The following is a 17,221-nucleotide window of genomic DNA, read 5'->3' as shown; positions in this document are numbered from 1 at the left end:
ATAGCAATTCATAAATCAATAATATCAATTCATTAATCAATATCCTTGTTTTGTGTTCTTGTTAAAGTTTGATTTTCCATCAGTATTTGAAATATCTTATCAGTTATGATTTTCTCAATATTAATTACTTTATATAACTGAAAGTTTTATTCAAATCAATTTTCCTCTTATCTTCATATTTCCCATATCAAAAAGAGGGGGGAAATGCTATCTTAATTCTAAATCATATCTTGCATTATAAAGGTCTAATTATATCTATGGGTCTTCTGTTCTTTTAATCTTATTCAAAGAAGTATTTAAACATATAATGCCCCCTCTAAAAGCTCAAATCTTCTATTTTTTAAATCTGACTCTTGCTTTCTTTCTTTGCCAAGTTGCTTTCCAAGCCAGGGCAATTAGATTGCCTAAGAATTTTCTTTCTATTTTTGTAAAAATTGCTTGGCATGAGGAAGACAATTTAGGTAGGGTATTTTTGGGGGGAAATTCTGCCCATTTATATTCCTTAGACAACTCCCACTTCCTTTCTCCTTTTCAATCTCTGTCTCCTAAGTTGTGACATTTCCCTTAACAGCTCTAGATTCCCTTTTTAAAAATCTTTTTCCTTGCCATCAGATATATTTTGCAGACCTGAGGGGTAAAAGGTCTTTTGTGTTTTCATTGTTATAGCTAAGTCTTGCAGTATTTTGTTTGCATATAGTCATTTGTATTTCCCTTCTTTTATCTCTTCCATTTCTAAATCCATTTCCTCTGCTTTGACTTCTGATTTCTGTATTTTTGTTCATACGGTATTTTGTACTCGTTATCTGGGAGCTTTCTAGTTGTAGATTTAATTTGGAGATTTGCTCGTTTATATTGTCTGAATTGTTTTTAGTCTCATTATGATTTATTTTTATGTTCTCTTTGCATTCAGCAATTGTTTGGTAAATTAGTTGTAGCGTAGAATATATTTCTTTTTGAAAGATTCTTGTTTTTTCTTGAGGCATCATTCATGGGGATTCGTTTTGTAGTCTTTAAATGTATCCTTTATAACCCAATAGATCCCAAAGTATAGGTTCAGTTCTGAAAACAATATTTTATAGTAATCCCTTGACTCAAGTATCCCAAAAATTGTCAATCAGGCAAGATTCTAATTCACAATATTTGAAATGTTCATAATGTTCAAACTCTCAGAAGACAGCTCAAAAGTCTCTCCCAGCCTGGCATAGTCAAAGGTCAAGTTTTTCTTTCTCTCCCACTAGCTCTTAAAGTTAAAAAGCCAAGCTCAGTAGGTATTTATAATCCAAGAAGTTCAGGATGATAAGTATGCCAAAATATTTTCCTTTATTGCCAGCTGTTCTCCCAAGGTAGGAATCATCAAGCAAAGCAAATTATGGTGCTGTACACAAATCTACCACTAGATGTCATTCAAAGTCCATTTTCTACTCTTAAAACAAAGGATTGATTTCTTATATTTTGTCTCAATGGTTTTTTTCCCAAAGAGAAAATCTTTAACAGTTATTTCAGTTTCAAATTTCTTGAAACTGTGGTTTTATATTACTTCCACTTCAATATTGTGTGTTTCTGTCCCCCATAAAATTAAAACGCCGCTTCCATTTACATTCAGAGTTTTTTAGCTTCTTGGGAGCCTTTTCCTGGAAATTCATTTGTAAAATAGTAAAGAAAAGATTAATATTCTCACCCAGTTCCAAACATGCTGTTTACAATGTCTTAAGTAGTGCTTTTTTTTTCTCCTTCAGTTGTCAGCAGCTAATGGCCGGCCACAGGAATGTAGCCGATCTTTCCCTTGCTGGTTTGGTGGGCTTTCCTTGGATCAAATGGAAAGATTGCTGTCTCTCCATGATCGACAAGGCACCCCTCCTCCATCGCCTCTTCAGGTTGATTTTAGGCACTTATCAGGGCCCCCAGCACGGCGAAATTGAGCACAGAAAGCAGAGCCCTGCCTTCTTGCGTCCTGTTTTGCCGCGATGCAAACCGGAAGTCCAGCAGGCCTGATTCTTATTTTATTTCAAGTCCCATCTATATAGAGAGTTGGTCTCGAATTGGTTATCTCTGCCTAAAGATCTGTGTGTAAACTGTTTTTTGTTTTGTTTTTAAAAAAGCAATTGATTTGAGAAGCAGGGCATCATGGAATTGCTAGCATGTGGTTATAGCCATCTGGTATTGTGAGTAAGATTTTTTGCAGCTGAAATGGAATAAACGGACCCTGTCACCTCTATAATTAGAAGCTAAAACAGTGTCATGGGCATCCATGATGCCTTTGTCAAAATGATGTAAATTACTGATAGTCCTTGACTTATAACTGAGCCCAGAATTACTGTTGCAAGTTGTGGTGATCATTAAGTGGGTCATCATATGACTCCATTTGATTTTACAACCTTTTTTGCCATAGTCGTTAAATGACCTGTTTTCTTCAATGAGTGTTTTCTTGATAGAAACCAGAAATAAATGCCAGAAACCAACAAAATATTCTGAAAATCCCAATCACATGGCCGTGGGATGCTGCAAATGGCCATAAATGTGAGCCAAGCACCCAAAATGAAATCACGTGACTGTAGGGTGGTGTTATGCAGCCATCGGCACTCCGGAACTGGGTCATAAGTAGCTCTAGAGAAGTCTGTCATAACTTTGGTCATTAAGTGAGGACTACCTGTATATCACAGAATATATGCCATTAGTTTGGTGGTATTTCTCCTTGCCCCAAATACTATCAAATGGATGCCTGAATTCCTCTCTGTTTGGTATCGTAACAAACAGAGTGACAGTCCCATTTTTCTAAGGGTACTTGCCATGAATTATAAAAGTTGGATTCATGTTTAGTAATTGAATTGGCTTTCTCTCATTCCACAATGCCAGACATTTATGTTTTGTTCACTAAGCTATGGCTAGGCAAGCTGTGCTTAGCCACTGCGTCAATCTAGTGAACATCAGTGATTTTGAGTAAATATTCTTAAGATTGCATTGGTTTTTCCTTTTCTGGTACAGAAGCCTTCAGGTAGATGTTAGATGTTGGAATCAAATTAAAACTTTATTATAGCCATTATAAATGGAATCAAATTAAATGATGGAATCAAATTAAAACTTTATTATAGCCATGAACCAGAAACTGAATATAAAAAATGAAGTCTAATATAGTATATAGTATTCATTCTCATGGAAGGGATCTCGGAGTTCTCCTAGGTCAGCTCCCTGGCTCAAGGAAGGAGATATTATAAAATCCTAGAGAAATTGTTGTCCAATCTATTTTTGAAAAGCTCCAGTAGTGGAGCACTCACAACTTCTGAAGCCAAGCTGTTCCACTGATTAATTGTTCTCATTAACAGGAATTTTCTCCTTAATTCTAGGTTGAATCTCTCTTTAATGAATTTCCACCCATTACTTCTTGCCCTGCTCTCTGGTGCTTTGGAGAATAGGTCAACCCTCTCTTCTCTGTGATAACCTCTCAAGTACTGAAAGACAGCTGTCATGTCATTAGGCTAATCTTTCTCTTGATGGGCTAGACCACAGGTCGGCAACCCGCGGCTCCGGAGCCGCATGCGGCTCTTTGAGCCGGCCCATGCGGCTCCCAGGCCTCCTCCCTCTTGAAAAAAAAAATGGTACTAAAAAAACTTAATCAATTTAAACTTCTCACAAAAAAACTTGAAAAGTTTAAATTGATTGGTTGGTTTGTGGGACCGCCCACAAACCGTTTGTGGGCTACCAACAAACCTTTGTTTTTTTACTGGCAGAGTGGAGGAAGAGAGGAAGAAGTAAAGCGTAAGTAGATCTGCTTCTTCCCCCCCCTTCCCTCTCGTCGCCGGGGCTAGCAGCCCCGACGAGCAAGAAGGCGCGCTTCGCCCGCCCGCCCCCCCGTTGGCTCCTCGTCGCCGGGGCTGAGAGCCCCGCCGAGCGAAAGCCGCGCTTCGCCCGCCCAACCCCCGTTGCCTCCTCATCGCCGGGGCTGAGAGCCCCGCCGAGCGAAAGCCGTGCTTCGCCCGCCCGCCCCCCCCCTTGGCTCCTCGTCACCAGGGCTGAGAGCCCCGCCGAGCGAAAGCCGCGCTTCGCCCGCCTGCCCCCCGTTGGCTCCTCGTCACCAGGGCTGAGAGCCCCGCCGAGCGAAAGCCGCGCTTCGCCCGCCCCCCGTTGGCTCCTCGTCACCGGGGCTGAGAGCCCCGCCGAGCGAAAGCCGCGCTTCGCCCGCCCGCCCCCCCGTTGCCTCCTCGTCGCCGGGGCTGAGAGCCCCGCCGAGCGAAAGCCGCGCTTCGCCCGCCCGCCCCCCCCGTTGCCTCCTCGTCACCTGGGCTGAGAGCCCCGCCGAGCGAAAGCCGCGCTTCGCCCGCCCGCCCCCCGTTGGCTCCTCGTCACCGGGGCTGAGAGCCCCGCCGAGCGAAAGCCGCGCTTCGCCCGCCCGCCCCCCGTTGGCTCCTCGTCACCGGGGCTGAGAGCCCCGCCGAGCGAAAGCCGCGCTTCGCCCACCCGCCCCCCCCTTGGCTCCTCGTCACCAGGGCTGAGAGCCCCGCCGAGCAAAAGCCGCGCTTCGCCCGCCCGCCCCCCCCTTGGCTCCTCGTCACCAGGGCTGAGAGCCCCGCCGAGCGAAAGCCGCGCTTCGCCCGCCCGCCCCCCCCTTGGCTCCTCGTCACCAGGGCTGAGAGCCCCGGCAAGCGAAAGGCGCCCGCCAGCCCCGCCGAGCGAAAGGCGCCCACCCGCCCCCCGTTGGCTCCTCGTCGCCGGGGCTGAGAGCCCCGCCGAGCGAAAGCCGCGCTTCGCCCGCCCGCCCCCCGTTGGCTCCTCTCGTCGCCAGGGCTGTGCGCGCTTCCCCCCTTCCCTCTCGTCGCCAGGGCTGTGCGCGCTTCCCCCCTTCCCTCTCGTCGCCGGGGCTGTGCGCGCTTCCCCCCTTCCCTCTCGTCGCCGGGGCTGTGCGTGCTTCCCCCCTTCCCTCTCGTCGCCGGGGCTGTGCGCGCTTCCCCCCTTCCCTCTCGTCGCCGGGGCTGTGCGCGCTTCCCCCCTTCCCTCTCGTCGCCGGGGCTGTGCGCGCTTCCCCACCTTCCCTCTCGTCGCTGGGGCTTGCAAAACGGCGGATCCAGCCTCTGCCGGCGGCTTGCAAAACGGCGGATCCAGCCTCTGCCGGCGGCTTGCAAAACGGCGGATCCAGCCTCTGCCGGCGGCTTGCAAAACGGCGGATCCAGCCTCTGCCAGCAGACACGCTTGCAGAACGGCGGATCGAGCCTCTGCCGCCAGCAGAGGCTCGATCCGCCATTCTCCAAGCGTGTCTGCCGGCAGAGGCTCGATCCGCCGTTTTGCAAGCCGCCGGCAGAGGCTGGATCCGCTGGTGCACGTTTTGCCTCTCTCGCCCGGTGGAGAAAAGGGGGCAGCGGGAGTCTCTGGGTGCCCAAGCCACGCCGGAGGGTCTCCAACCTGTGTGTGTGTGTGTGTGTGTGTGTGTGTGTGTGGCGGGGGGGAAAATCAAATTGGATCTTTTTATTGATGTATCCTACTTTTATTCGGTATTAGGTTTTTATGGATCAATTATGAACACCCGGGGTCCCTCTGCGACTTACGGGCGAAATATCTAACTTCAGAGCCATCCTCTCCAGCTGCGGTGGCCCGGGGGAGGGCAGCGCGGGGCTGTAGGTACTCAAGATAGTTGGGGGGGATCCAACCTGCCGCGGGGGGTGGGAGTGGGACTTTAGTCACGGACGGCGAGAGGAACCTTCTGAAGGGGAAGCGGGAACGAAGAGAAGATGAGGGTGGAGCGATCGGGGAGCCAGTAACTCAAGTTCCCCGAGTGGCTTTCAGCACTGGAGAAAATGCAAAATCGCTCGAGACCAAACTCGAAGGAATCAGCTGCCGGTGGGAGCGAGGCGATCCGTGTGGTCCCGTGACAGCCAGTCGGGCAAGCAACGCAAAGAGCGGCAGGGCTTTATTTTTGCACCGTGGAGCTCCCCCTCCCCCCCAAACTCCCCCTCCCTCCCCCTCACTTCCCAGAGCTGAATAGAAGGCAGAGGCTCGATCCGCCGTTCTGCAAGCGTGTCTGCCGGCAGAGGCTGGATCCGCCGTTTTGCAAGCCGCCGGCAGAGGCTGGATCCGCCGTTTTGCAAGCCCCGGCGACGAGAGGGAAGGTGGGGAAGCGCGCACAGCCCCGGCGACGAGAGGGAAGGGGGGGAAGCGCGCACAGCCCCGGCGACGAGAGGGAAGGGGGGGAAGCGCGCTCTGGATCCGCGCTCTGCAAGCCTCTGCCGCCGGCAGAGGCTCGATCCGCCATTCTGCAAGCGTGTCTGCCGGCAGAGGCTGGATCCGCCGTTTTGCAAGCCTCCGCCGCCCCATTCTCTCAATGGGAGGCTTGCTTCGGCTGCTTTTCTTTTGGCAGAGCCATCCATACTGGAGGTGGATGGGGGCAAGGCTGGTGCACGTTTTGCCTTGTTTTGCGCATGCGCGTGCGTGCATGCACGCGCGCGCACATTTTGCGGCTCCCACTTTTTTGTGTTTGTGACGGAACCGGTTCTGAGTGGCTCTTTGCCTTTTTCCGGTTGCCGACCCCTGGGCTAGACAAACCCAGCTTCCTCAATCCTTCATCAGTTTAGCTTCCAGATAAGCAAGGTTATTTCTGTAGATAGTCATTCTGTCTGATGATGGTTGGCCTTCTCATAAGATATCTCTATCCCTTTCCAGGGAGTTGATGATTTTAGGATTTCTCTCAATTTAAGCAAGTTTACATAAAATTGTTCACTGTGACAAGGGAGTTGTTTTAAAAATAGCTGACCCAATCTAAAAAACATGTCCCTATCTGATTCAATTCTACCTAATCCACATGAGCGTAGCTTTTGTAACACTGGAATTGTTTGGAATTAGCTTTCCTGAATGGCTGAAGGAAGAACATTTAAAGCAGGGGTCTTCAAATTTGGCAACCTTAAGACTTGTGGACTTCAACTTCCAGAATTCTGGGAGTTGAAGTCCACATCTTAAAGTTGCCAAGTTTGAAGACCCCTGATTTTTTCAGGAGAGGCGCTGAGCTTCTGTCCATGGTTGAGAGATCTTCATCATGCAGCTATAAGACAACTCCAGAATTTGACAGATGCAATGCAACTTACTGATAAAGAAGAATATTTGTAGCTCAAAGTTGAAACGGAGACTCCTTGGTGCTCTCTGAGTTTGATTGTTTTCTTGCAAACATTTCATTACCCAAACTGGGCAATGTCATCAGTTGTTAATCTGGGGTTTGCTCTTAATTGTCAGTATTGGTGGGAGTGGTCTTAGAGGTTCTTTGATTGGGCTGTTTACTGATACCTTGTTTGGCAGATAACAGAATAACAGAGTAGGAAGGGTCCTTGGAGGTCTTCTAGTCTAACCCCTTGCTTAGACAGGAAACCCTATACCATTCAGGCAAATGGATGTCCAGTCTCTTCTTTAAAACTTCCAGTGTTGGAGCATTCACCACCTCTGGATGCAAATTGTTCCACTGGTTAATTGTTCTAACTGTCAGGAAATTTCTCCTTAGTTCCTTGTTGCTTCTCTCCTTGATTAGTTTCCATCTGTTGCTTCTTGTCCTGCCTTCAGGCGCTTTGGAAAATAGCTTGACTCCCTCTTCTCTGTGACAACCCCTGAGATATTGGAACACTGATATCATGTCACCCCTTGTCCTTCTCTTCATTAAACTAGACATACCCAATTCCAGCAACCATTCTTTATATATTTTAGCCTCCAGTGCCCTAATCATCTTTGTTGCTCTTCTCTGCACTCTTTCTAGAGTCTCAATATCTTTTTTACATTGTGGCGACCAAAACTGGATGCAGTAATTCCAAGTGTGGCCTTACCAAGACGTTATAAAGTGGTATTAATACTTCATGTGATCTTGATTCTACCCCTCTGTTAATACAGCCTAGACTTTTTTTGGCAACTGCAGCACACTGCTGGCTCATATTTAAGTGATTGTCCATTAGTTCCTTGAATGAGTTATTGTTTACTTCTTGTTTATTGGTCTGAGGTTAATCTTGGTGTTAATCTAAGCTCATCTGGGTATTGATTGATGGTGGGGAGCTGTTTTTGGTCTTTTTGTTTCCTTTTTTGGCTTGGCTTGTTGATTGTCTCTTTTGCACAGTATGTAGATGTTGTTTATGTCTATGTGTCTACTAGCCAATTTGTTTGAGTTCCAGTCTTCTAGAAATTCTCTAGCGTTTTTGGACTTGGCTTGATCAAGGATGCTCACAGTTTCCGAGTTGAAACTATGGTTAAGTCTGTCCATATGTTGTGGAATTAAAGAGTTTTCATTATGTCATTTGACTGCTGGGTGTTCATGGACATGTTCTGCTAGTCTTCTCCTTGCAGTCTTTACACTATATATTGCAGATGAATTCTGTTTTTTCTTCTGGTGGAGATGTAACTTAAATTATAAAATCTGACAGTAATAGTAGTTGTGGGGATTCGATTCTGCAAATTTACTAAAATTGCAGATACTGGAATAAAATTACAGTTGTATTCTCTCCCCAACATTTATTTTTGTTGAGTAACACGTGCATCTATTGTGAACTATTCAGAGATATTAATTCTGAGAATTATTGAATTCCAGTCTACTCTAATGCTTCATTGAGAGCATCAGACCCCTTCTTGAATATCCGCAGAGTGAAGAAAGCAAGATTACTGATAAGTGATAGATCATTTTGAAAAACTTCCTTAGTTGTGAGATGATATCAAGGCAAAGTGAAACTGCAGTTGGAAAGTCTAAATTTGTATTCTGTGGCTGATTCAGAAGCAGATTGGAGAAGAAAATGCCCATAAAGATCTTGTTCACAGTCTCTTGATCTGGATGGTTTCCAGACTCTATGCATTCCATGCTTATTCATAATTTTCACATTTAGGAAATGATAGCTTTTGAGGTCTAAATTATAACCATATCAATATTCAAATTATAGGAAATAGGTTGCTTGCAGATAGACAGCAAGTGTAGCTTAGTTGAGCATGTGACTAAAATAAACTTTTCCAAGGAAATACAAAGAATAAAAGTGTTGATGTATAAAATTTTCTGACTTAAAAATGTGCCTAATTTTAATACCAGATAATCTGAGGTGGTCATGCAATCAAAAGAAAATGAGTCCAGCCACAAAGATAGTAAGGAGGCTATGCCCTAAGTTTTAAAGCATCTTTGATTTATTTCCAAAGACAGTTAAGTTTAATCCTTTGAAATTTGTAGAACAAAACTTCTCTGGCTCCTTCTGTAGACTTGCTAAGGTTTGGTCAAAAATAGTGATAGCCAATGTATTGTGTTTCATTTAGAACAGGGGTGCCAAACTCAATTTCATTGAGGGCCGCATCAGCATTGCGGTTGCCCTCAGGGGGCTGGGTGGGTGTGGCCAGGGTTGGCGTGGCCTACTGGGTGGGCGTGGCTAGAGTGCATATGGCCTACTGGGTGGGCGTGGCCAGCTCTACATCGTTCGCCTCAAGGGTGCCTATGGGGGCCTGGGCAGGAGTGGGACAGATCTAAGGGTCTCTGGCAGAAGGAGGGTCTCTGGGCCAGGGCCAAGGCAGTGGGGGCCGTTCCATTACTGTTTCCAGGATGGCTTCGCGGGCCACATGAAACCACTTCGCGGGCCGGATCTGGCCCTCGGGCCTTGTGTTTGACATGTCTGATTTAGAAGCAAGTTTCATCAATATATTAAACAAGATAGCTTCTTCAAAACTTGAATCCCAGATTGCTTTCGTGTGCTTGGTCTTCTTCAATAATTAAGTAATTAAACTGGGTTAATAAAAGTCCATGCCTCTGCATTGTATTTGCACATTACTATCCGACCTCAGATCTGTCCATATTGATTGGTGGAGGCTGGCAAAGAAGTAGCAAGCTAGAAATAGAAGTAAAGTATTATTAGGTTAGTTGAAAGTATGTCTAGTCCAACATCCATGCCAATTTGTTCCTTGTTGAACAACTGTTAGAGCTAGGAAATTTATTTTGAATGTTCAACCAAAATCTCTCTCTTTGTAATGTAAACACATTGTTTCTTTTCTTGTCTTCCGGAACAACTGAGCAATTCAGCCCCATTTTCTCCATGATAGCCTTTCTAATGCCTGAACATCATTCTACAGATCATCCTACAATCTTCTCTTTCACAGACCTTGAACATGCACCAGGTTGCTAATATGCTTCCTAAAATGTAGTACACAGAGTCGGATACACTATTCCATAAAAGAATACCAGTGAAGAATAGAAAGGAATATTTGGTTATGCTACTTGTGCACTGCACGCTGGACATCTGTTAACAGTCTGGGATTTTATGTGCAAGGACTGTCATACCACCAATATGCACAGATACAGTGAGCCGTTTGTAATTTTATTTTGATCTCCTTATTAATTACAGGCAGTCCTCGACCTACAACTATGAGATTACTTCATTTATGCCGTGGTTTTTCTCTGTTTTAAAAAATGGAACAGCTGTCAGGACTGCATGCTTTTAACCACAGAATTATCGACATAGATGCCTAGGGATTTTTTTTTTTTTTTAGCTTTGCTTTACCATTACAACTGTGACTGCCGTAGTGGGAAGATTACAAGATGGAAAAGACTTTTTTTTTTAATTCAAAGGAACCAAAATCTCTTGATATAGGAAGAGATATCAGTATATTAAATGAAAACATTCATGGTCGTTATTGTAGGCCTCTGCTGATCATTTCACTTTTTTTGCATCTGTGCCAGGATAATCTATAAATCATGTTCAAGCTGATTTTCCTTGCCTGCTATCCTGGTGGAAGTAGCTTCTTGTAGGGAACAGAGGGAATGACCCAGAGTAGGGTTGTCCAACTTCAGCAACTTTTAAGACTTGTGGACTTCAACTCCCAGAATTCACAGCAGCCATGCTGGCTTGTTGCACTTTAGCTATTAAAGGACTAAAATTTCCAGAATTCACTTTGATCTCCTATCTTTCTTGAATTTGTTTTGAAAGTCACTCCTTCTCATTTGTAGGCAGCTATAAAAATTAGATCACTGAGCTGTTGTGACACAGTGGTGCCCACAACCAGGAGTTCGATTCTGACCAACTCAAGGTTGACTCAGCCTTCCATCCTTCTGAGCTCAGAAAAATGAGAACCCAGATGGTTAGGGGCAATATGCTGACATTACTAAACAGCTCAGAGAGTGTTGTAGAGCACTACAGAGCAGTATATAAGTCTAGGTGCTATTGCTATTGCTAAATCATGGCTGATTAAACATATTCCCTGTTAATCACAAGCCAATAGTGCCAGAAAAAGCGCCTCTGATGAGACAACTTTTATTTATTTATTTATTTATTTTTATTTTAATTCCATTTATATCCCGCCCTTCTCCGAAGACTCAGGGCGGCTTACAAGCTTAGCAGTAGCCTTCATTCTATGTATATGCCTGCTTATTAGGGCTTTCACACACACACCCCAAGCGGCATTATTACAAAGTCAGCTTAATTGCCCCCAACAATCTGGGTCCTCATTTTACCTACCTCGGAAGGATGGAAGGCTGAGTCAACCTTGAGCCTGGTGGGATGCGAACCTGCACTAATTGCAGGCAGCTGGTGTTACTTAAGGAGGCATTAGCCCACTGCTCCACCAAGGCTCATTTTTCTTTTAGAAGAAGAAAAAAATAACAGGAACCTATTACATGGGTGGCTAGGGAAATTCTGGGAGTTGATATCCACACACCTTGAAGCAGATGAGTTTGAGAAATACTGTTGTAGTCCAAACTTTAATACTCACTGTCCATAATTTGACCATCATTGTGATAGATTTTGGATCCTTGAGGACTACATGTTCAGAAGTAGCAAGTATATCAACATTCCTGAAAAAATGACTATTTTACATAATCTGTGAGAGAAGGGAAAAGATACATTTAATCAGTGCTTTTTTGTAAAAGAAAAAGGTGCCGGAACTCACACATGTCATACAACCCGCCTTGCCTACTCTACCATCCAAAAAAGGTGCCGGAACTCCATTCTGAGCGTTCTATGAGAAAAAAAGCCCTGCATTTAATTATTTTTTGTATTCGTTTTGAAATGTTATGCCTGTTTCTCTGAGCACATTCTCGATACGCCCTCACTCTGCTTCTACAATTTATCATTCTGAGCAGAACAGACATTTATCGATAAGTATAAAATGTGGGTTTAAATTTTATAATAGATTTGAAATCAGCAGTGAATGTTAAGTTATGATGCATACTTTCTGAATAATAACATAAAACTTAAAACGTTATTTTCAGAAGCTCCTGATATATTTATGAAATGCTGTAAATGAAAGGCAAGAGTTATAATAGGATTAGTTCAATTTGCTTTTTAAATCTACTCCATTTGGAAGTTTTACACATTCCCAGGAGGAAAAAAAAAGCACGTCTTTTTTTCTTACTGTGAATGACAACTAATTGACTGATTAGGATCATGCCTAGAGAAACTTAGAGAAAAGCTATGTTTTTTCTTCAGCAATGAAAAGACAGATGCACACCAGCTTTTGGTATTCCATATCTTCTGATAGATTTATTTTCCATAAATGAGCCGTGCCACCCATATAAACTTTTAAAGTCTTTGGTGGTGGTTATAGTTATTCAAGTGACAAAACAGTTGCCTATAAAGCCATAACTATTAAGATGGTGGCGCCATAATAATTGAAGTCAGAGCTTTGCAAGTGATCCTAAGCTTATGTAAGTAAGCACAGACTTATCTGTTTATTCCAACCCCCTGGCATTATTCATAGCTGCTCTGTATCTTTGTTTATGCATGGGAATAAACAGGCTGTCAGGAGCTGGACATGAACTAAGAGTTATCTACAAGAGGAAGCATTCCCTGGTGCACTGTTTGGCTTAGAGCAGCATATAAATTGCAGTAAACAAATACATAATCATATGTCAAACTGTCTGCTACTTGGAGGGATAAAAAAATTCAGGTGTCTTTTACTTACCTTTCTCATTTCTTCTTTCTGGAAGAATTTCTTTCTTTCTTTCTTCTCTTCCCTTGGACCTTTTTTTGTCATAATAATAATAATAATAATAATAATAATAATAATAATAATAATAATAATAATAATAATAATAATAATAATAATAATAATAATAATAAAAGTTGGAAGGGACCTTGGAGGTCATCTAGTCCAACCCCCTGCTCAGGCAGGAAACCCTATACCATTTCAGGCAAATGGCTGTCCAGTCTCTTCTTAAAAACTTCCAGTGTTGTAGCATTCACCACCTCTGGAGGCAGGTTGTTCCACTGGTTAATTGTTCTAACTGTCAGGAAGTTTCTCCTTAGTTCTAGGTTGCTTCTCTCCTTGACTAGTTTCCATCCGTTGCTTCTTGTCCTGCTTTCAGGTGTTTTGGAGAATAGCTTGACTCCCTCTTCTTTGTAGCAGCCCCTGAGATATTGGAAGACTGCTATCATGTCACACCTCACCCTTCTCTTCATTAAACTACACATACCCAATTCCAGCAACCGTTCCCTATATGTTTTAGCCTCCAGTCCCCCAATCATCTTTGTTGCTCTTCTCTGTACTCTTTCTAGAGTCTCGACATCTTTTTTACATCGTGGTGACCAAGACTGGATGCAGTATCCTCTTTTCTTACCCTTTTGGCCTAGCTATATTCTATCACAAATAGTCCTTCACTTTTGACCACAGTTGGGACCAGAATTTTAATTGCTAAGCTATACAGTCATCAAGAGGGTCATCATGTGCCTAGCCTGATTTTTAATGTGCTCATTACATGAATCACTGTGATCATTAAGTGAATCACACAGTCCTTAAGCAAATTCAGTTTCCCCAATTTTCATAGTTTGTCACAAACCAGCTGGGAAAGTTGCAAATGGTGATCACATGACCCGGAGTCAGGGAGCTGTCATAAATACATGCCAGTTGACAAGTACTCAAATGTTGACCACATGACCATGTGAATGCCACAACGGTCATAAGTGTGAAACATGTTCATAAGTCACGTTTTTCAGCACTGGTATAACTTCAAATGGTGAATAAATGAATGATTATAAGTGGAGGACTATTTGTACACTCCAGCCAATCAACTTAGACAAAGCTATTCTTGCTTACTGAAGAGCTATCCATAACATAGAAGCCTATGGAACTGTATCTCTTCAAAATGTAGGTGATCTAATAGCAATAGCAATGGCATTTAGACTTATATTCTGCTTCACAGTGCTTTAAAGCCCTCTCTAAGCAGTTTACAGAGTCGGCATTTTGCCTCTCCAACAATCTGGGCCTTCATTTTACCGACCTTGGAAGGATGGGAGCCTCAGTCAACCTTGAGCCGGTCAGAATCAAACTCCTAGCAGTCAGCAGCCTGTAATAGTGCATTTCTAACATTGCAGCATCACCAGAATGGTTACGGCCAGTGGTGGGATTCAGATATGTGAACAACCGGTTCTCTGTGTGGATGCTGCTTCCAGAAGTCCGTTCTGGGCCTGGGCAATAAAAAATTAGCTACTGGTTCTGCCGAACTGGCACGAACCGGCTGAATCCCACCAATGGTTACGGCTATTAAAATAATTTACATTATTATGGCTTCTTAGATTTAGGTTGTTGCACTTCATGTTGCTTATTCTTTCTTCTCCTTTTGTTGTTTGTAGGAGCTGGTGGGAAGCAATCCTCCACAAAGGAACTGGAAAGGCATTGCAATTGCTCTACTTGTGATTCTGGTTATCTGCTCCTTGATTGTCACTTCTGTTATCTTGCTGACACCAGGTATTTATATAATCTTTGGCTTTTGTTGCTGCTGTTGTTCTAATTTCAGAATCTTCCTAAAGGCATTTTAAAAAGGCAAAGGCCTGATTATATTCAGTTGGGCTGAGAGATCAGTCCTATCATGGGAATCTCTAAATCCTGTTCTCTTGAGCCCCGTTAATCTTCAATAAAAGGTCGGATTCTCTTTAAAATCTTTCTTTTTCTTAAAAAAAAAATAATATCAAGAATATACACGCGTATATCAAAGAATCGTAAGTATCCATATACTATATGAAAAGAACTGCTCAAATGAGGTAGCAATTGATCCTGAGACTCCTCAACATATAACCACAATTGGAAAAAGAATTTCAGGCATTAATTGTTGGGGTCATAAATCGAGACACACATATGACCAGCCCCAATTTTTTTTACTGTTTTTACAGTGATCATTAAGCAAATCACATAGTCATTAAACTGATCCAATCTCTAAATGGGTGTGTTTTCCCCCAGAAACTGGCAAAAAAAAAGTTAGAAATCATGTTTATGTGACTACAGGGCACTGCAACCAATTGTAAATGCAAACCAGTTGCCATGCTGAAATGCAGTCACGTGACTACAGGGTAACTTTGTTTATTAAATTTATTTCACCATAGGAAACTCTGGGCAGCTTTTGTTGGCTAAAAGTGCATTGTAGGCCATAAGGCCCTGTTTTTGAGGCCATTATAAGTTCAAATAGTCATTAAATGATTAATCGTAAATCAAGGATTACCTGTATATTCACTTGTGTTGCCAATCTAAAACAAGGATTTACAAAACTTGATTGACATGTTCAGGGCTGTAAAGCAAGTAGCCTTCTACTTAATCAAGCCATTTGTGCATTTAGTGCAGGGGTAGGCAACCTCGGCTCTTTTATGACTCATGGACTTCAACTCCCAGAATTAGCTGACTCAGGAATTCTGGGAGTTGAAGTCCATGAGTCATAAAAGAGCCAAGGTTGCCGACCCCTGATTTAGTGCAACTGAGGGTGATTCCTTAGATTCTAAGATGGGAGGTTTTTTTTTTACAACTGCTTCTTCAAATTGGAAAAGGCAGGAATTGGAGATTGGGTCTTCTCCACTAAAGCACGCGATCTGCCACCAAATTGTCATCTGTGGGCTGATTCTTGGAAGATGTTTTATGATTGGTCAAGAGCATTCATTTATACAGGGATTCTCAAACTCTGTAGTTTTGCACCCCTCAAAATAATAAATGAACCGTTGATGCTCTCCTTAAGCAGTAGTTTCATTAGCACTAAGAATGGGGATCATGAAACCCCATGCTGGTAATGACCTATAAAGCCCTAAATGGCTTGGGTCCGGATTATGTAAGGGAATACCTGCTGCCGGCATCAACTTCCCATCGTCCTGTGCGCTCCCACAGGGAGGGCCTTCTTAGGGTACCGCCGGTCAAGGAATGCCGGCAGGTTATTCCCAGGGGAAGGGCGTTCTCTGTGGGCGCACCGGCCCTATAGAACCAGCTCCCCACGGAACTTAGGACTGCCCCCGACCTTCGCTCATTTCGCAGGGACTTGAAAACTTGGTTTTTTGAGCTGTCTGGCCCAGACTGAGGGGTTTTAATTATTTATTAATGGGGTTTTAGTTTAAATTCAGGGACTTAATTTAATCTTAGTTTTAATTGATTTTAACTTTGTATGTTATGTATTTTTAATTTTTCCCTGTAAACCGCCCTGAGTCCTACGGGAATAGGGTGGTATACAAGTTTAAATAATAAATAAATAAATAAACCCACCTACCAAGTTCAATAATATTTCACTGTACCTAAGAAAAGTCACAGAGATACCTGTCATATTACACACCGAGAAGAGAACCAAGTTGAAAACTGAACTGCTCAGTGAAATGAATGTCTGAAGTCCAGCAGTATCTTTAAAACTCCACTCTGTACTCTCTCGCGAATTTCCTGTCTGGAGCAACAATTGCAGAAAATATCCACATTTCTGCTGACCAGGATGAGTGAAGGTGAACTCCAGCTGCATTCAAGCTTTAGAGTGCATGCTATATTTACTAAGTCTGGATCCCTGCAAGATGACATGGAAGCATAAATTATTTGACTGTGATCTATCAGGCCTTTCCTCTGCTCCACTTGGAAGCGATTCAGTTCCATGGACATATATCATGGACATCCAGAGATGAATCTCTCATGGTCAAATTGAAATCCTGTAATGGCGTGTGACAATGAAATATGAAGCAAAGAGATGCCGTCTAGGGAACCATCAGATACAGCTGCATAATGGGTGGAGAAAGGCTGAGAGAAAAAATCCTCCCTAACTTCTCAGACTTTAAAAGAAATGGTAGGAGATGTGTACTTTTAGACTTGCAAGACTTTATTAATGTAGCCTTATAGTAAAGTAGAATTAGCTTATCAGGTCATGTTTCCATCTGGTTTGCTTGGAAAGACTGACTTTAATTTTGCAAGTCTCATTCTGTCTTCCAAAGAGAAGAATTTCAGGATTGGACTCTGATCCTCAAGAAACTCCACTATAGAATTAGCTTATCAGGTCATGTTTCCATCTGGTTTGCTTGGAAAGACT

At 43.4% G+C, this 17,221-nt stretch overlaps 1 protein-coding gene across 1 annotated transcript in view; it reads left to right on the top strand.

Annotated features, from left to right (window-relative positions):
* Nucleotides 1-17,221, top strand: part of DPP6 (dipeptidyl peptidase like 6) — a gene marked incomplete at both ends in the record, with an annotated part of 250,083 nt that overhangs the window by 72,601 nt on the left and 160,261 nt on the right. The window contains one exon of the mRNA XM_081346284.1: nt 14,541-14,655. Coding sequence (XP_081202410.1) covers nt 14,541-14,655 — 115 coding nt within the window. The remainder of the gene's footprint in view (nt 1-14,540; nt 14,656-17,221) is intronic.

The sequence above is a fragment of the Vipera berus genome (genome assembly GCF_964194415.1).
Source record: "Vipera berus genome assembly, chromosome: Z".
Taxonomy (NCBI): Eukaryota; Metazoa; Chordata; class Lepidosauria; order Squamata; family Viperidae; genus Vipera; species Vipera berus.
Note: the sequence above shows the minus strand (reverse complement) of the source record. Positions and strands in the feature narration are given on the sequence as shown.